The sequence below is a fragment of the Rhododendron vialii genome, chromosome 2a (assembly GCF_030253575.1).
Source record: "Rhododendron vialii isolate Sample 1 chromosome 2a, ASM3025357v1".
NCBI lineage: Eukaryota > Viridiplantae > Streptophyta > Magnoliopsida > Ericales > Ericaceae > Rhododendron > Rhododendron vialii.
In genome coordinates, this window is record NC_080558.1 from 42,269,911 (window position 1) to 42,290,564 (window position 20,654).

Here is a 20,654-nt window from a genome sequence, read left to right on the forward strand (position 1 = left end):
CAGGTGCTCGTGTCCACGGCCATTCCGGACATCTACCGAAGACCTCCGCTTGCTGTTGGACTTTATAGTGATTGTAGAGTTGTTTATAGTTTCTTGTAATTCTCATACTTGTATATCCTCCTACCGCTTGGCAAAAAAAAAGTTTATGAAATTAATTAAAAGGGAAAATGACGGCTCAGGACGTGTTTTGATAATTAATACCCGTCAAGAACATGCTCAGAATATTTGTTAATACTGAAAATGCCCTTGACGGGTATTAATTATCAAAACACGTCTTTGACCGTCATTTTCCCTTAGATATAATAGATATGGCTTCTTTTAAATGATATATTGAAAATCTCAATATCTATAGTATTATTTTTGTTGTAATTGCAGTACTAATCGTAATTGCCATTTGGCACTCTCATGGCTCTCCCTTCCAAAAGTAACTCAAAAACAAAATTTAGTATATATAGTTCTAGTACAAAATTTAGTATATATAGTTGAAATCTTTTCTGAAGTAGTGGAAGAAAAGATGCTTTAAATGTTAATATCACGGAGTTTATTTAAAATGGGCTACAACTCCAAGGAGAAATCCGCCGTCGCTTACATTGACGACTGACCACGCCACAATACAAAGAGAGAACTGACAAACGCTACAAACAACCATGGTCATGCAAACACATGACCATGGCAAAACACATAATAAACTTGGCAACGCAAGTTTTGAGCTCAACTAAATAGAAGGGCGAAGAGCTCAAAACTTGTCACACTCCGTTGGCATAAATGACAGGGTTTCTTTGTATAAATCATACACCACCAGGATGTTTTGCTGTTGTATATTCCCAAATATGGAGGGAGTATCACCCGAAACTCCAATGGCCAAGCACGTCACCCCCAAACTGGAGTTCGTGATCATATAAACTCCAGGATGTTTTTCCGTCGATAAATCTAAATTTGCATCCGTAAAATGGAACACCAGCGAGGGTATCTCGACACGAGAAGGATCGGATGGCAATTTGAAGCAAAGCTTAAGCCCGGTGTGATTGAAGGCGTCGATTAGCGGAAGCTTTACCTGAGATTTGAACTCTTTCCGAACAAGATTATAAGCTCTTTTCGCCAAGTGTGTAATCGTCGTGGCCAGAGTCTATGATCAGGCCCCCAGCCCATCAGCATGGAGAGCAAAAGTTGTTTTGTTTACGGGCAACCTAGTGCTACCAATCGTGATTCCTTCGAGAGAAAGATAGTACAAAGTGGGTAGTTTTGAGTTTTGAATCAAAGGGGTGGTTTTGATCTCCCCACCGCCACCTGAGGAATTCACACTTGCATGGGAGCCTATCAGAAGGGTACGTGGGCTCACCCAACTGGGAGACGAGTGACAAGGGTCCGCGTCCGAGGCCTACCAGGCCATCGCCGAATTCCGGTCCGAATTGAAATATACCACAACCGAATGCTACGTTCGGTACCGAGACCTTCTCCAAAGTAAAGGTTTCGGTGGCTAAATAACCTGCAGTGAAAAACTATCATCTCCATAATCATAGAAATACACGCACCCATCGTATGCGTTGTTCGTTCATGCTCGGCTCGGAAGGTGAACGAACGAGCTCGAGCCGGTTTTATAAGCTAGTTTCATAAACGAGCCGAGCTCGAGTTGCAATGAGCTCGGCGTGCGAGCCGGGTATGTGTGTGTGTCTATATATACTTAAAATTTAGGTTTTTTTCATATGCTTAGGGCTTTCTGTTTCCACTCTGCAGTAAACAAGTATGCGACGGAAAACGTTACAACCCCGCCCCAAGGTCGACGATCGCACCACCCAAATCAACGAAACCGTCGCCGATCTTCCACCGCCGATCGCCGATCTTCCTAGACCTCCTCCTTCTCTGCACGGGTGATCTCTCTCTCTCTCTCTCTCTCTCTCTCTCTCTCGATCTCGACCTCTCAACCTCTTTCTCTGCAAGATCGAACTCTCAACCTTTTTCTCCGCACAAACATGCCGTGAGAGCCAATTTCTAGTTGTTGCCTTTTTCTCTGCCTCAACCTCTCTAACTGACTCCTAGCTTTCAGTGGTTGCACGGGTTTTTTGGCCTGGTATACTTATTAAAAATACCCTTTGTTGACGAAAAAATAGGAAGAAAAAACTCTTGCCTCCCCTTTTTTTTTTGGCTTATTCCATTTGATCAGGCTCGAACTTGCCTTTCCTCTTCTTTAATGGATGGGAACTTCTTTCTCTGACTCGAATCTGGGGATTAGAGTTATTGCCTATTTGCCTGCATATTTTTAATCTTTTGTGAATGTTATTGTGATTTTCGATGTGTGGCTGACTACGTGGTTATTATAAGAATAGTGGCTCAAAGTCGTTTTTTAACAGTAGCTCAAAGTCCTCGACATTCTGCATGTGGTGTTTTTTAATCTGTAGTTCATAGTGGTGTTTGGTTAGCATATTTTATTCTCTAAAGTACTATTTGTGAGTTTGTGACAACCAACACCAAAAATATATATTATAATGTGTGTTTCTTATTTTCTAGCCCTAATTTCAACAAATTGATTTGGGGAAAAAATGATAGGTTATTATCAGAGACTTAGAATAACTTAGGTCTCAAAAATAATTGCTTAATCCGCTAAAATTTTATTGTTAAATCTCAAGGACTGTTCTGGTAAAGCAGATGTAAATCAACCAAGTATTCAAGTGGGCACAGAGGGCAATGATAAGCAAGCTGAAGATCCAAATTAAAGTTATTCATGAAGAAGAGAGGAACCCATTTGAGAAGAAGGCCAGAAAAAAAATGTCACGTGTTTGGGATGACTTTGATACCATGACTCTTCCAGATGGAAGCAAAAAGTCTCAGTGTAAGTTTGCAAACAAACATATTGCACTCAAATTTTTGGTCCTACTGCTCAACTGATTAGACATTTAAATAATTGTGTGCAACGTAAACTTGCTCTTGGAAACGTAGAGAAAAAGCAAAAGACGTTATCATTTGAGACCATTGAATCTGATAGTGTAAATCTTACGACCTTTAAGTATGACCATGCAAAAGTGAGAGAAGCTGCTTCGCATATGTTACTTTGCCATGAGTATCCTTTTATCCATATGGAACATGTTTTATTTAACAAGTTCATGAGGGCTGTCAGTCCATATTGGCAAAAGATTAGTTGAACCACTGCAAAAAATGATGGCCTCATGACTTACAATTTACAAAAGAAGAAGTTGGTGACGACGTTGAAGTCTGTTAATAGAATTAGCATCACAATAGACTTATGGAAGTCGGGACAAAAGATCCATTATATGGATGTGACTGGTCATTTTATCGATGATAATTGGAAGCTCCAAAATGTGTACTCAACTTTTGCTATGTGCCACCTCCACATTCTGGGGTAGTAATTGTTGATGCTCTTTACAAGTGTATAACTGGTTGGGGCATCGAAAATAAGGTGGCTAGCATAACAGTGAATAATGCTTCATACAATGATCTTGCTTTGAAGAACTTGCAAGGGACATTCAAGTTGTGGAAGAAAAAGTTACTCTTTGACGGTAAGCTTTTTCATGTGCATTGTTGTGCGCACATACTTAATCTCATGGTGCAAGATAGACTTAGTGTAATTGGGGGAGTTATTGAATGTGTCTGGGAAGCGGTGAAGTACTTAGTTGCATCTGAACCTAGCCTTATTCAATTTAGTGAGATTGCTAAACAGTTGCAATTGCCTTCGAAAAAACTAATATTGGATTGCCCTACCCGATGGAATTCAGCTTATTTGATGTTGTCTGCTGCCTTGGAGTTCAAGGATGTTTTTCCTAGGTACAGTGAAAGGGATTTAGGTTTTGCCTATATGCCTAGCTATGAAGAATGGGAGAAAGTTGAGAGGGTGTGTCAATTTTTGGAGATTTTTAATGATGTCACAAATATTATCTCGGGAAGTGAGTATCCAACTTCTAATTTGTTTCTCACCGAGGTTTGGAGGATAAAAGAAATCTTGGATAAAAGTATAGAGGATAGTGACGATTGCGTTCGATTGATGGCGATAAGGATGAAGTTGAAATTCGACAAGTATTGGGGTGAGAGTAATCTATTGATGGGTCTCGGTACAATATTGGATCCAAGATACAAAATGGTTCTACCTGGGTTTTGTTTTCCTGTGATAGACAATGATCCTCTTCAAAAGGTTTCTCAGTTGAAGGACAATCTTTATGAGCTTTACAATGAGTATGTTGTTATGCACTCCCGAGCATACAATGAACTGATTTCTCAACAAAGCACATTAACAGGAGCTGGTTCTCTCAATAGTGCTTTGCTCGGTAGAAAAGTTGTTATAGGTAGATCCAAATACGAGTCTTTCGTTAGGCAGTCTGATAGCATTCAACCGGTGAAAGATTTGGACATTTACTTGGAAGAAGGTGTCTATATATGTCAGCAAGGCATGGATTCCCAATTTGATGCATTGGAGTGGTGGAAAGCAAATAGTCTCAAGTAGTGTATACTCTCCAAGATGGCACGTGATATATTATCTATTCCTATTACCTCAGTGGCTTCGGAGTCCACATTTAGTGCGGGAAGTAGGGTTATCGATCCATATCGTGCATCATTGGCTATAGAAACTGTTGAAATGCTACTTTGTGGGGCTGACTGGGTATGTGCATATCATGGACTAAAGAAGGAATTCGATTTAAGTGAAGTTTGTTAGTTTATTTTTTGCTCGATCATTTGTGTGAAATATATGTATGCATATATTGAGATTAATTTTTTGTACTTATTTTGATAGGGAAAAGAGTCATCTCACAAGGAGTTCATTCTACCATAATGGAAGGATGTGGTGTGTCCTTTTAGAAAATGCAAGTATGTAGGAACCAGACTAGTTGTTTCATGACCACAGTATCGATATATATGAATATGTGAGTTTAGTTGTTTTGATGGATTAATGGATAGTAAATACTAGATACTATCATACTAATTCTTATTTCACTTGTTTAATGCAGCAGATGGTGGCTGTTTTGCAAGTAACATGGAAATGGACAATCACTTTTGGCGCGTTATCGACTCAAGACATTTTGGCATTGGGGTTTTTTGATGGATTGTTCTATTTTGTGATGCTATTGAATACTGATATGTAGTTATATGTTTAGAGATTGGAAGCAAAGACATTTGGTATATATGAGTATGTGAGGAAGCAAAGACATTTGGTATATATGAGTATGTGAGTTTAGTTGTTTTGATGGATTAATGGATAGTAGATACTAGATACTATCATACTAATTCTTATTTCACTTGTTTAATGCATCAGGTGGTGGCTGTTTTGGAAGTAACATGGAAATGGACAATCATTTTTGGCGCGTTATTGACTCAAGACATTTTGCAATTGGGGTTTTGAGAAGGATTTTTCTATTTTGTGATGCTATTGAATATATACTGATATGTAGTTATATGTTTAGAGATTGGAAGCAAAGACATTTGGTGGCTGACTGACTGTTTTATTTATTTTTTGTAAGATCCCATATTTTGGTGAACTTTGATATATTAGGGGATCTTATTTGTTCCAGGCTTGCACCATTGTTTTTGTGAATGGTGCTTCATGTATGTTCTTACTTTGGTTTGGTTCTTAAAATGATGGACTGATGGAATTAGGTGGTGGTTTTAATCGAATGTGAAAGTTGGATTTAAAAAAATGAATGTGAAACCTTTTAACGAGCTCGAGCTGACTCGTTCATATACTACCGAGTTTAGACGAGCTGAGCTCGAGCTTTGCTAACGATTGACGAGCCGAGCTCGAGCCCATATTTTCCAACTCGATTCGAGCTCGAGCCTCTCTATAAATGAACGAGCCGAGCTTGAACACGCTGAGGCTCGGCTCATTTGTAGCCCTATGACAAAGGTTGTTGGAGCATGACACATTTGAAAAAGAGGAGGATTTTTTGGGATCAACTTTGGGTCGGGCCACTACAAGTAAAAGTATGTTCAGTGATGAAAAAGTGGTGACAAAATTTAATTTCGTTGCTAAATGAGTATATTTGGTGATGAAAAAGTAAATTTGTCACTGTTTTGACAACTTTCGCGACAAAATTATTTCGTCGCCAATTATAACTATTTAGCGACGAAAAAGATATTTTCATCACCAAAGGTCCCTATTTGGCGACGAAATAAAATTTTCGTCGCCAAAAGAGTAAAAAAGGAGACGAAATTATTTTTTGTCGCCAAAGATAACTATTAGGTGACGAAAAAAATATTTCGTCGCCAAATTGATATTTTTGGTGACGAAATTTATGAATTACACTTTGTCATCAAATATATTTCGAGCATAACTCTTTGCTCAGAACTCCAACTGAGATAATTTAAATTGGGATTGAAAAATAATGTAAAGAGCTACGACTTTCATGTTTATCAAAATTGCTAACTTTAATGTTAATGGTTCAAAATGCCGTTAAAAATAAATTTTAAAGTTAAATGTATGTGTTATATATTATATTTTTCAAACATATGCTGAAAAATGTGTGTTGTGTAGTTGGTTAAAGCTTGCATGCAAAACCTAGGAGACTCGGGTGCGAAAAGGACCAAGAAAAGTGGGGTTTTTTTTTCACATATGAGACTGTCTTTTACGATGAAAATTTATTGGCGACGAAAAATTCCGTCACCGATGGGTCACTTTTGACGAGCCAAAGGGAATAATTTGTGACAAAATTTTTTATCGTCAAAAAACCCAATAGGTGACGAAGAAATTTTTGTCACCAAGTTATTTTTCGGTGATGAAAATTTTCGTCGCCAAGACGCACTATAAGTGACGAAAAATAGATTTCGTCATCAGGTAGGAATTCTCGACAACCTTTAGTCGACAATTTTTATTCGTCACCTATATTATTTGCGACAAAAAATATGCAATTTATGACAATTTTCATTCGTCGCCCAATGCAATTTTTCTTGTAGTTGGTGAGAAAAACACTCCACACAAGGCAGGCATTGAGTCCATGTGAGGTCGCTGCCGGTATCCATTGTATCGTAGTATGACTTTGGTGGGGTACCTATCGAAAAGTTCATAAGGTATTCGGCCGCTCCAGCAGGAGCATAAACCGTGGTCCTGAGTTTTGGATGTTTAACTATTAAAAATATTTGGAGCTTGCGGCTGGAACACTTCACTGCCCGATATAAACGTTCGGAGTTAATGAAGTTTTCACCCGAATCAATGTGGTTTAGAGTAATTTTGAAACCAGTTTTCATCAGTTGATCTTGATGATCATCAAGAGCTTGACGTAGCGTGGAAAATGCAGGTGAAATAGATATGAGAATCAAAGCTAGGGTAAGAAAGAGGAGGGAGGATAGAGATGGTGGTAATGAAGCCATGATGAGTGGTGTGAGAAACAAGACACATATATATCAGGTATTTATAATGCGGTTGTACTAACCGGTGCAATATGGCATGGGATAGGAGAGAATAAAATATGATGTTTCCCTTTCTAATCATTTTCTGGTTGTCACCCACTTTAGCTTGAATGACGAATATAACCTTCTCTTTTGTTGCTCTTTAGATTCTCACCTGTTGTATTTTAGATGCACGTTCCAACCACATCATTACCTCATCGATCTTTCCCTTGCCGCACAAGTGACCTTAAACGGGTGGGTTTGGATTGAGTAGATTAGTATGCTTTTTTTTTTCTTTAATTAAATTTTTTTCACATTTATTAATTTTACGTCTATTTTTTTTGTGACTTAGTGGTTTGTCTTGGCGAGAGGAATCGAAAAAATATATAAATCTGCTATTGAAACTCATAAAATTTTTCACAAAGACAAAAAAATAAGTGAAAAAGTCATGACCTATGCATGAAGGAAAAAAACATAGCATCTCCCACTAATAGAAGTCCTTCCGTCACATTTTGCTGTGAACTCAATGAAGTCGATCAGTTATAGTGACTACTATGAAAAAAATATATGCTAGAAGCGTCATTTTTTCACTCATTTTTTTTTTGTCTTTTTGAAAATAATTTATGAGTTTCGATAAAAAAAAAATCAAACTTTATCAATTCATCTCGCCGAGACGAATCAATAAATCACAAAAGTTTGACGTAAAACTAACAAATGCAAAAAAAAATTGAATAAAGATAAAAAAAAAAGTTGTACTTGTCTAGTTTATCCAAACCCATCCTAAGCCCTTCTTAAAGTGTGTTCCGTTAACTAAAATAAATACTTATTTTTTAGTGGCCCATTACGGGTTCTAAAAAAATGATTCAAACTGTAAATTATTCTTAAAATATTTTTTTTTGGTTTCCTCAAAAAATTAGCTCAATCTAATATCGGTAATGACTGTTTCAGAAAGTGTTAGTGGAAGTACTTGAGTTCAATTTTTAAAATAAGAAAAATGGGTAAACAGTTAACTAGTGGAAAAGAAAAAGATACAAAATAATAAAACACTTTTAGAAGAAAAAGTTCTAAAAGTGTTTTTGTTTTTGGTTCTTTTAGTTAAGAACTATGTAATATACATTGAGCTTGCACATTACAGAAAAATCAACCAACATTTTCCTAGCAAACGGGGAAGACGGGAGAAAGGTAAAGACGAAGACTCGAAAAGATATATTCCTGCACATTAAAGAGAAAGAGGAAATCATTTTTGACAATTGACTAATGACCTTGAAGGAAAATGCTACGGTACACACCCCGTACCATCCACATGAGAAACTTTTTTGTATACTGGGGATACCAAGGGTGGTGGTATCCCCTTTGGTCCGTTTTTAATTTTTCGGCCATTTTCTGATCACACTTGGATGATCGGCTCCGTTTATTTTGTAGAGTTTGGTGAGAATCATAATCATGCAAAAAATTGTGTTCATCAGACTTTAGTAGATACATGATCGGTACATGTAAAAATTGCAAAAAAAACAAAATTGGGAGGTGTAGCCAAATCATAATCATACAAAAAAGTTTCTCCCATATGCACTGCCGGCTTTGGTCTAAGGCCCAAGAGGCGTGGGCCCTAAGTCTCCCAAAAATGTCAAAAAATAGGGCCCCACTTATTTTTAGGACTTAGTATATATGTGTTGTTTTAGGGACCAATTTAAACCCAATAAGACATTTTATACTTAAGCTCCAATGGCAAAATGGAACACAAAATGTAGGAAAAAACAAAGGGAAATTTTTAGGCCGGCCCTAAAAATTAGGTTCGGATTTACTTTAGTACTACACAATTATTTGTATTTTTTATTCCAACTATATCCCTTCATGCGCATCAATCAGCACACGGAACTAGAAATCATCTAGTATAGAAAAATTATCCAGTGCTCCATGAGTATTGGTGCACCATTAAAACATTGTTTAAATTTCAAAAAGTCATTTCGTTTGTTGTAGATATTCATTTTTTAAAAAAATTATATTTTTGGAACCTACTCGACGATATCTATTAAACAAGATCCATATTGAATATGAAATTATGTAAGATTAAAAAAATACCCTTTGCTATGAGAATTTTCTATGAGAACTGTTTTTATGAAAATTATTTTTATGAGAATTGTCTCTATGAGAACTGTTTCGGACAAAAATACCATTGACTCTGTGAATTGGCTATGTAAACTAAAAAATACACAGTTCAAATAGTCTCACTATACACTAAAATACACAGTTCTTATAGAAACTACGTAGTTGTCATAGAAAATATACAGTTCTCATGGACAATACTCAATTCTCATAGAAAATACACAGTTCTCATAGATAGTTATCATGGACAATACACAGTTTTCATAAAAAATACACAGTTCTCTTAGAAAAATACATAGTTCTTATAAAAAAATACAATGTTCCCGTGAAAAATACACAGTTATCATAGTTTAATCAAGTTAGGCCAATGCAAAAGCTACTTTAGAGGACCGGTCTCATAATTTACACAGTTCACAATTCTCATGTATAATTAGAGGACCGGCCTCTAATTTTCTATTAGTTTAATCAAATTAGGCTAATGCAAAAGCCATTTTTAAGCATTACATTTACACATAAGTCGTCATAGTTTAGGAGGATTGCCACTTTCCCCCTCTAAAGTCTAGGTTTACTATGAGAACTGTGTCTATGAAAACTAGGCACAGTTCTCATAAAAAATATATAGTTCACATAGTTATACCACACACTATTTCTATGAGAACTGTTTTTATGAGAACTGTTTCAAACAAAAATACCATTAGATATGTGAACTGATTATGAGAACTGACAATTCTCATAGTCAATTCTCATAATCAGTTCTATGAGAACTATGTGAAATGATTATGTGAATTGAAAAATACACAGTTCAAATAGCCTCACCACATACTAAAATACACAATTATCATAGAAAATATGTAGTTGTAATAAAAAATACACAGTTCTCATGGACAATACTCAATTCTTATAGAAAATATACAGTTCTCATAGATAGTTGTCATGGACTCATACACAGTTCTCATAAAAAATGCACAGTTCTCATAGAAAAATACACAGTTCTTATAGACAGTTCTCATAGGAAAATACAATATTCCCGTAGAAAATACATAGTTCTCATCTAAAATACACAATTCTCATAAACAGTTCTCGCATAAAATATACAATTCTTATAGAAAATGCACTGTTTTCATGGAAAATACATAGTTCTTATAGACAGTTCTCATGGACAAATACACAAATGTCATAGAAAATACACAATTTTCATAGGAAAAAACATAGTTTTCATAGAAAATACACACATGAACAAAAATTGAACAATTTTTTAAAGTACCAAAAAATTGAACAAAAATTAAACAAATTCGTAGCACTCAACTAAAATCTAACCAAGTGTAGTAGTAACAATAAAAAAGGAAGGCTGAAAAATAAAATATTTAAAAGAAAAGAAAATAGAGAAAATCACAATTCTTATAAAAAATACACAATTTTCATAGACAGTTTTCGTAGAAAATAGACAATTATTATAGAAAATACACATTTTTTATGGAAAATACACAGTTTTTATGGAAAATACATAGTTTTTATAGACAGTTCTCATAGAAAATACACAGTTCACATAGTTATACTACACGCTAAAACACACAGTTCTTATAAAAAATACACAGTTCTCATAGAAAAATATATAATTCTCAAAGAAAATACACAATTCTCATAAAAAAATATATATTTCTCATAAAAAATACACACACAAATAAAATTCACAACAAACACGATAACTTTCTCTCCAATGCAAATTCCAATTTCCAAACACAATTCACGTAACCCACCACATAATTTACATAGCCAAAATACACACTAAAATATACAGTTTACACAACTCCATGCACTCGCACGGAGAATCAACCCACCAGTTCTCATAGCTAAAAAAACAAATACCAGAACCATTTATGTAACATAACGATGAACAAATTCCAAACACCTCTAGTTTTCCCAAAAATAAATACCAGAACCACACTTCAAAAACTATATTATTAAAAAAACAAGGACCTTGACATCGCCATCAGCAATCTCATGTTGCAAATGGTTCTTACTGTCCACCGTACACCTAACCAAACGCAGGTCCCAAGATCCCCTTCACGGTCCCAGTCAAGTCGCCAGAGCACCTTGCCGACACTGGCTTTTTCTGTCGCTTCCTCCAGCGCTGGCGCATAAACACACTCAATGCCTCAACGCACCTGCTGGCGAGAGCCGTCGTCGTCTCCACCTCCGGCAGTAGCAGCAGGCACGATTGGAATCCAATCAACGTGTACTCTGCCGAGGGAGATCGCTTAGTGGAAGTACGCCTCCGCCATCTGCCCTAGGTTCTCGTCGGCCGCGTCGCCATCGCCCTCCGTCCGCTCAAGCTGCTCCGCCGCCAATCTCAGGGCGACAACGTTGAAGGGCATTATGAGAACGTGGATGCCGTAACAGAAGTCGGCGACGAGAGTGAATGGGCCCGCCGTGATTTTTAATGGGGAGTGATTTATTGGGTTTCTGGAGATCAGTTTTAGTTGGAACCGGCTATAAAAGTCATTACACAATATATCCGAGCCTATTTAGGTTCGAAAATAATATTTAGGGTTGGCATCAAACCAATCCTAAAAAAGAGGATTAGCTTCTAATTTTCTAAAAAACAAACAAAAAGGAGGAGTAAAAGGTCATGGGATCGCCGAAAATCTATGGGGCCCTTCAAAATTATTCAGTGTGGTGGGTGTATGGATGCATCTTTTTGTCCCCTTAAATGCTACTACTCCGGTACTTCTCATTACAAACAAATACTATATCCAAATCAAAATTATTCAGTGTGATTGACTTTTTATTTGATTTTCGTTTACAATTATTAAGGGCCTCATTTTCGAAGATCGTCTTAGGCCTCCAAAATCTCAAAGCCGGCCCTGCCCATATGCACCGTATAACCAAATCATTGAGAGGTGTAACCAAATCATTGAGAGGCATAACCAAACCATTGAGAAGCATAATATTTTACAAAATAGGTATAACAATTGAATGAAGTATTTGGTTAAGCCTCTTAATGGTTTGGTTATGCCTCTAAGTGATTTGGATACTAACCGGCTTCGACTCAATTTTCCAAAGATTCAGCCACAGCAACAAACAACACCAAAAATCATGAACAGTGAATTGATGAATAATATGATGTGAAGCGTGATCTAAGCAACTCAAAATAAAATGTTGGAAGATGCAAGAACGTGGGCTGCTACAAACTTATCAAACTCGCCTTCACCGAAAAACCAAAAAGTCGTGCAACCGTTTCTTTTGTTTTTATAAGAGAGAAAAACTCTCACGCATAAAAAAACAGAGTGGTCGTCCACCCCTTTTTATTACTCATACTGTATAAAAAAGAATAATAGACAATCTTTTGTTTTGGGGGAAAACGTGTTCTATTTTTCTGGGGGAAGTAAATCACCTAATCAACTTAAACGATTAAGAACTTGGATCATGGTTGTTGGTTTCCTCGTTTGCCGGCCTCTGGAAGGACTTCTCAAATTTGGAAAGACATTTGCACTCTTGGGGATGTTTCTTCTTATATTGGTAATATCATCCAAGAGGGTTTCAGATTACAGGTCCATTCGGGCATGGAGATTTCTTTTTGGAATCATGTATGGTTAGGGGATACAACTCTTAGAGAGGAGTACCCACGGCTATACTTAATTTCTTCCCAAAAAGATGCCATGATTAATGTGATGCGGGGTGGAGCCAATGAAGGTTGCTGGAATCTGACATTTACCAGAAGTTTACGTGATTGGGAAAACATTCAAGTGGAGGATCTAAAACGGAGATTGCAACTTGTAATACTAGATTTGGCTAGGCCAGATTCAGTGCTTTGGAAATGATCATCGGATAATCGATTCTCGGTAAAATATGTGTATAATCAATGGGAGAACGGTGGTCATACTAGGAGTCCGGTGATGGAAGCCATTTGGAAGAATGTATGCCCCCCAAAGGTGGAAATTTTCGCTTGAATGGCTATCCAATCCAAGGTGGCTACTAGAACCGTATTATTGGGTCGAAATCTGCTACCGGAGGGGCAATATGTGCTATGCCCATTTTGCTCGCTGTACTTGGAATCACCTCGTCATTTATTCTTGCATTGCCATTTTTCTTGGGTCGTTTGGTCGAGGATTTTGGATTGGTGGCATGTAAAGTGGGTATGCCCTGTATCTGTGGAAGATCTATTTATTTGGTGGGATGATAGTAGTTTCAGAAATTTGAAGAAACACCTGTGGGAAGCCACTTTTTACGCAACTTTGTGGTCATTGTGGCCGGTTAGAAATTCGTATGTTTTCAATAAAGCTACAACAAGTTCTAGGGAAGTGGTTGATTTGATTAAAACTAGAGTTGCAATGTGGGTAAAGGCAAAATTCGACATAAAGGTGTATTCGGTGGAGGATTTTAGGATTTTTCTGGATGGAGTTAGGGTGTTGAAATTGTAAGTTGGTTTAGGTGGTAAGGTGCTTTGCCATCCAATTTTCTGTTGGAGGGTTTTTTGTTTTTGGTCCTTTTTATTATTGTTTTGCTCAAGCATGTGTGTTCTCCGTGTTCGAGCCCCTCGATGTAACGTTTTTCGAGGTTGTTATAAAAGTTTCGTTTTGCCGAGAAAAAAAAAAAAAACTTAAACGATTAAGATTAAGGTAATGTATATTTATTATTATGTATATAAGAATATGAGTAAGGAAAGTCCCCTAGTCAGTGACGGAGACTAAAATTTTTATTGGTTGCATCTGCTTTTCCTTCTTTTGGATTAGCACAACGTATTTGTCACAAAGTCTTGGTCAATTTATTTGTTTTTTCCTTTCTTTCACATGTAAGTCTTGGTCAATTTGCTTATCAAAAAAAAAAAAAAAGGGTCTTGGTCAATTTTTTTTTTTGTTTTACATGGAAGTCTTTGTCATTACTTTAATTTTTTTTTTTGATAGCCCCATTACTTTTAATCTCGTTCACTTATTTTTCTTTATGTGTTTTGCCATTTAGGTTCACTTTAATGCATGAAAATTCCCGATGCGATTTCAAGTGAGTCTTCCTTGAACCAATAATTTTATTTTTATTTGTCATTTTTTCAGTTTTTTCTTACATTCAAGTCGAATTTTTTAGAAATCAGTTAGTATTTATCCTGAGAGATATATCAGAAAACAAAAATAATATTAACATCAAAAACTAAGAATAATTGACTAAAAATGGACAAAATTTTTAGTCTTGTTTACAGTCAGTTTAACTCAATTTATATTTTTATGCTTTTTTCAATTCTAGCTACTCTTTGAGCCCAATTTTTAATCCTAAATATATATTTTGACAACAAACTAAAAAAATCCACTAAACACCAAATATACAAACATCTGCAAGAATAATACTCAAAGTTACTCTATAAATCTAATTACCATAGAATTCATATTCTTTGAAATAAAACTTTTAACAAGATTAAATAAAAAGTCATTCTAAATGACGAGAATGTTTGGTATTTTTCCCAAAATTTTTAATTTGGTCGCTGCCGATATCCATTATACCGTAGTAGGATATTAGCGGGATCCCCATCGAAAAGTTCATATGGTATTCGCCATGTCCTACATATACTGCGGTTTGGAGTTTTTGAATGTTTAGCTGTCAAAACCGTTTCATTGAACATTTAGAGCTTGTGACTGGAACGCTTCACTGCTAGATATAAAAGTAAGGCAAGCAAACTCACACACGCTGGTCTGGGGTTCGCTAGCGCAGATCTTCTTGCATGCACATGGATCATTGCATTCAAGTTTTCCCTATTCATGCCAACTTCCAGTTAGTGCACTGTTTTGGCTTTTGCACTGTTTTGGCTTTTCAGTAGTATTTTGGCTTTTCTATCATTTATTGCTTATTGTATCATAAATCCGTTCTATCTATCACATCCTGCAAATTATTACAGTTTTAATCCCCTTAAACTGTTCCTTGCCCTAATTGGTTAAAAGTAGATTAATAAAGAAGAATCTCAAATGTTTTCACAAAATGTCTAAGTAAAGACCGATATGCGGATTAGGCGAGAGGGGTGCCTTAAAACTCTTCCCCTCTCATAACTTGGCTCCCAAACCCAGATATGGTTATGAAGGACTGGTGCCTTCACTTTTTCAAATCAAACATCGTAGAAAGCGTTTCAAATTCGGTTCCTTGGATGTTGGACCTTCAAACCCAAGAGGCGACTCTGAATTGAGCGCTAGTCCCGCTAGCGCTCCCTTGATCCGGGCTTTTAAACCGAAATTTAAGGGCATGTTGCGCACACCTACATTAATTGGTTAAGCTTTGCTAAGGGCATTTTAAGATTTTTGAATTTTTTCTTGTTTTGTCCTTATTCAAATTTTTTCCGCATTTGTTAGTTTTGTGCTTAACTTTTATGGATTATTGATTCATCTCGTCAAGACGAATTAAAAAAATAAAAAATTATAAATTCTACCAAAAATTTTGAAATATCTAAGATAAAGCCCAAAAAGTATATGGGTAAAAGTTATAATTTTTTACTTTTCTGATTCGTCTTGACGAGACAAATTAATAATCTGCAAAAATTAAGTGCAAAACTAAAAAACATGAAAATTTTTGAATAAGAAGAAAACAAAGAAAAATTCAAAAATCTTAGCGGAACAGGGCCTCAATACATTCCCTTAAAGAAAAAACAATTAAGGAGACGTATCAATGAAATCACCCTGGGTTAGTGCAACTGTAGTGGCTTGGTAGGAACTAGAAAGCCTTTAGTTTGAAATTCGATATGCCATCGATTATTCCTGTATTAATTGGCCAATCCTTATGAAACTTTATCCAGACATTAAATTGGGGTCTTGTTACGGGACAATGAGATTAGACTCTTGAATTAGTCGGTTCAGTGAGCCGAATGTCGAATTTCTAGCAAAAAAATACTTGAAATCTATATTTAAATGAATTTATAAAGGTCCTTTGAGGTGTGTAGATTGACAAAAAGCTATCTCACAATAAAAAAAATTCTACGACCAGGCCCATTTACATGCACAATTTTACACATCCATCAACAATCATGTGGGAAATCCACACACATAGGCTACAGGAAATGATCTCCATAGCATAGAGCTAAGCGACTGTTTTTGAAAAAACCTTTCTATTCCTATCGCACCGGATATTATATACGACTGCAGCTAGAGAGAGCTTGTGATCGATTCCCTTGAGCAGAGATCTGTCCTTGGGGCCACTTGGCCTCACGAAGACACACGTGAAAAGGGTTGGAGAAATTAGTCACAGTTCATCGGGACTCTCTTCATTACAAAAAAAAAAGGGGGACCCCGCCCAAACACTAGCAGAGTACGAGAAAGAATGGGTGGAGATATGTTCCTGGGCCAATCCACTCAAGCACGCACCATCAGTGAGGCAAATGAAAGGTCATGAGGAATCATGATAATAACAGTCCTAATGATCTGTTCATGTGCAAGTCAACCTAGAAAACAATCTTTGGTGACTAATTATGCCGAAGTGACAAAAGTTTTTGGTACGGTGTTCCCCGCCAATATGCACATCTCTCTCAATGATGTAAAGCTAGAGAGCGACGAGAAATTAGAGCACCTCCGGTTTCCACTTTTTGTTGTGTCACCATTCTACTCAAGGGCTTGTTTGTTTGTCAAGATTAATAGTGTATGAATATATTATTTTTGCCATTCTATCAGATTAGTAATGATCGAATTAGTACTACTACATATCCAGTAATATCCTACATTGTACACTTTGCTGTATGATATATCTGAGACATGTATAGTTCGTATTGTAAGTATTATAATCAAATGCTGAGGAGTTGGACGTTGCTTGGCACGAGTACGTACGAGGCTCATCAGAGATTTTTTCTCTTCAGTATGAAAACAAAAGGAGTTAACAGAATCTCTAGAAACACTCGATTGAGTTGGCCAGAATCTCTAGAAACACTCGATTTAGCATAGTTCTACGATGAAACAGAGAGAGAACTCAACAAACAAAAGTAAGAGATGCTGGAATCTTTTATGAAAACAGTGAGTTTATTTAAAATATATAGGTTCCAGGGAGAAACCCGCCATCGCACACACTGACCACACCACATTAATACAGAGAGAGAATTGGCAACGCTACAAACTACCACAACATGGCCATGGCCAAACACAACATGACCATGGCCAAACACATGATAAACTTGGCAACGCTACAAACAACCATTGCCATACAAGTTTTTAGCTCAACTAATAGAAGAGCTCAAAACTTGTCACACTCCGTTGGTATAAATGATAGGATTTCCTTGTATATGTCATACACCACCAGGATGTTTTGCTGCTGTATACTCCCAAATGTGGAGGAAGTATCACCTGAACCAAGCATGAGCAAACACATGATACCTGAATCAAAGATCATATAGTTTTCCGTCGGTAAATCTAAATCTGCATCCATAAAATGGAATACCAGTGGGGGTATCTCCACACGATCAGAAGGATCGGATGGCAACTTGAAGCAAAGATCAAGGTCGAAGGAGTTACGTCCATTGAATTGCGGAAGCTTTACTTGAGAGATGAACACTTCCTTGACAAGAGTATAAGCACTTTCCGCCAAACGTGTAACCGGCGTGCCCGAGTCTATGATGAGGCCCCCAGACCCATCAGCATTGAGAGCAAAAGTTGTTTTGTTTACGGGCAACCTAGTGCTACCAATTGTGATTCCTTCGAGAGAAAGATAGTAATAAGTGGGCATTAATGGGTTTTGAATCAACGGGGTGGTTTTGATCTTCCCATTCACACTTGCATGGGAGCCTATCAAAAGGGTACTGTGTTTACTTCCAAGCCAGGAAGTTAAGCAATATGAGAACGTGGGTTCACCCAACTGGGAGACGAGCGACAAGGGTCCGCGTCCGAGGCCTACCAGGCCATCGCCGGATTCCGGTCCGAATTGAAATATACCACAACCGAACGCTACGTTCGGTACCGAGACCTTCTTGAAAGTAAAGGTTTCGGTGGCTAAATAACCTGCCGTGAAACTACCATCTCCATAATCATACAAATACACGCACCCATTGTACGCGTTGCATTGTGATTTTGGCAGCACCTGGCAAAGGTTATTGGAGCACGACACATTTGAAAAAGAGGAGGATTTTTTGGGATCAAATATCGGGTCGGGCTGAGAAAAACACTCTAGACAAGGCCGGCATTGAGTCCATATGAGGTCGCTGCCGGTATCCATTGTACCGTAGTATGACTTTGGCGGGGTACCTATCGAAAAGTTCATAAGGTATTCGGCCTCTCCAGCAGGAGCATAAACCGTGGTCTTGAGTTTTGGATGTTTAGCTGTTAAAAACATTTGGAGCCTTCGGTTGGAACGCTTTACTGCCCGATATAAACGTTCGGAGTTAGTGAAGTTTCCACCTGAATCAATGTGGTTTAGAGTAATTTTGAAACCAGTTTTCATCTGTTGATCTTGATGATCATCAAGAGGTTGACGTGGTGTAGAAAGTGAGGGTGAAATAGAAATGAGAATCAAAGCTAGGGTAAGAAAGAGGAGGGAGGATAGAGAGGGTGGTAATGAAGCCATGATGAGTGGTGTGAGAAATAAGACACATGTATATCAGGTATTTATAATGCGGTTGTGCTAACCGGTGCAATATGGTGTGGGATAGGAGAGAGTAATGTATGATGTTTCCCTTTCTAATCATTTTCTTGTTGTCACTCACTTTAGCTTGAATGGCGAATATAACCTTCTCTTTTGTTGCTTTTTAGATTCTCACCTGTTGTATTTTAGATACACGTTCCAACCACGTCATTACCTCATCGATCTTTCCCTTGCCGCATGAGTGACCTTAAATGGGCGGGTTTGGATTGAGTAGATTAGAATGCCTTTTTTTTTTTTTTTTGTCTTTCATTAATTTTTTTTTCGCATTTGTTAATTTTACATCAATTTTTTTTGTAATTTAGTGATTCGTCTCAGCAAGAGGAGTCGAAAAAATATATAAATCTTCTATCAAAACTCTTAATTTTTTTCAAAAAGACAAAAAATAAGCGAAAAAGTCATGACCTACGCATGAAGGAAAAAAGCATAGTATCTCCCATTAATAAAAGTCCTTCTGTCTCATTTTGCTACAAACTCAATGGAGTCAGTTATAGTAACTACTGTGAAAAAAATATGCTAGACATGTCACTTTTTCACTCATTTTTTTGTCTTTTTGAAAAAAATTTATGAGTTTCAATAAAAAAAAATTAAACCTTATCAATTCATCTTGCAGAGACGAATTAATAAGTCAAAAAAGTTTGACTTAAAACTAACAAATGCAAAAAAAAAAATTGAATAAAGATAAAAAAAAAAGTTGTACTAATCTAGTTTATCCAAACCCACCCTAAGCCCTTATTAGGGTGTGTTCCATTAACTAAAATAAGTACTTATTTTTTAGTGGCCCATTACGGACTCTACAAAAATGATTCAAATCGCAAATTATTCTTAAAATATATTTTTTGGATTCCTAAAAAAAATTGCTCAATTTAATATCAGTAAAGACCGTTTCAGAATGCGCACTTTGTCTAAAGGTTCTAAAGTGTTAGTGGAAGTACTAGAGTTCAATTTTTAAGATAAGAAAAATGGGTAAACAATTAACTAGTGTAAAAGAAAAAGATACGAAAAAAGTAAGACAATGGCATTTTTGTTATTTGGGTTTAACAACTTGACCTATATTACAATCCAACATGGACTGATATCCTCTACAAAAGCTGCATGTGTAAAGTGGTTTCCGAACCCACATAATTGGTGCACAATAGCACCGGTTAGCATTTGCTTTTAAATGAATGAAATAGAACATCTGTTGGGGGGTTTTGCCCCAATGTGAAAACAGTAATGCTACACGCACAACAAATGTGCACAGATTTTGTGCACAAATTTTTTTGTGGGGCCCACTACGGGTCCCACACAAATAATCCGAGTTGTTCATTAAATGTAAAACATTTTTTCAAGGGCCCCTGCAAAAAATCAGCTCAATCCGATACTCATAGATGCTTGATTCAATCATTTAACTTTTCATTCGAATCTCAGGATAATGAAAAGTTAAATGATTGAATCAAACACTTATAGATATCGGATGGAGCTGATTTTTTGCGGAGGCCCTTGAAAAAATGTTTTACATTTAATGAACGGCTCGGATTATTTGTGTGGGACCCGTAGTGGGCCCCACAAAAAATTTGTGCACATTTGCTGTGCGTGTAGCATTTCTGATGTGAAAAGGAGAAAAAGAAAGCAAAAGCCAGCTGTGCCGTGGGCTTTGGGCT

General features: G+C 36.8%; 2 protein-coding genes and 1 pseudogene across 2 annotated transcripts; 1 reads left to right on the top strand and 2 right to left on the bottom strand.

Moving 5' to 3' along the window:
• Positions 1 to 697: 697 nt before the first annotated feature.
• On the bottom strand, positions 698 to 7,311 carry LOC131317555 (aspartic proteinase nepenthesin-1-like; annotated as a pseudogene).
• On the top strand, positions 2,845 to 5,134 carry LOC131317845 (zinc finger BED domain-containing protein RICESLEEPER 1-like). Its single transcript, XM_058347516.1, has 3 exons — positions 2,845 to 4,651; positions 4,748 to 4,868; positions 4,956 to 5,134. Exon 1 carries the CDS (start codon positions 3,557 to 3,559, stop codon positions 4,448 to 4,450), a length of 894 nt encoding a protein of 297 aa, XP_058203499.1. The 5' UTR covers positions 2,845 to 3,556; the 3' UTR covers positions 4,451 to 4,651; positions 4,748 to 4,868; positions 4,956 to 5,134.
• A 10,072-nt stretch (positions 7,312 to 17,383) lies between the features above and the next one.
• On the bottom strand, positions 17,384 to 18,962 carry LOC131317846 (aspartic proteinase nepenthesin-1-like). The gene is made up of 2 exons (XM_058347517.1): positions 17,531 to 18,962; positions 17,384 to 17,498 (listed from the first exon to the last, which is right to left on the bottom strand). Exon 1 carries the CDS (start codon positions 18,934 to 18,936, stop codon positions 17,614 to 17,616), a length of 1,323 nt encoding a protein of 440 aa, XP_058203500.1. The 5' UTR covers positions 18,937 to 18,962; the 3' UTR covers positions 17,384 to 17,498; positions 17,531 to 17,613.
• Positions 18,963 to 20,654: the final 1,692 nt, after the last annotated feature.

Bases quoted from the DNA above. Each gene is read 5' to 3' on its own strand.
- LOC131317845 (XM_058347516.1), top strand. From the start codon at position 3,557: ATGGTGCAAGATAGACTTAGTGTAATTGGGGGAGTTATTGAATGTGTC.
- LOC131317846 (XM_058347517.1), bottom strand. From the start codon at position 18,936: ATGGCTTCATTACCACCCTCTCTATCCTCCCTCCTCTTTCTTACCCTA.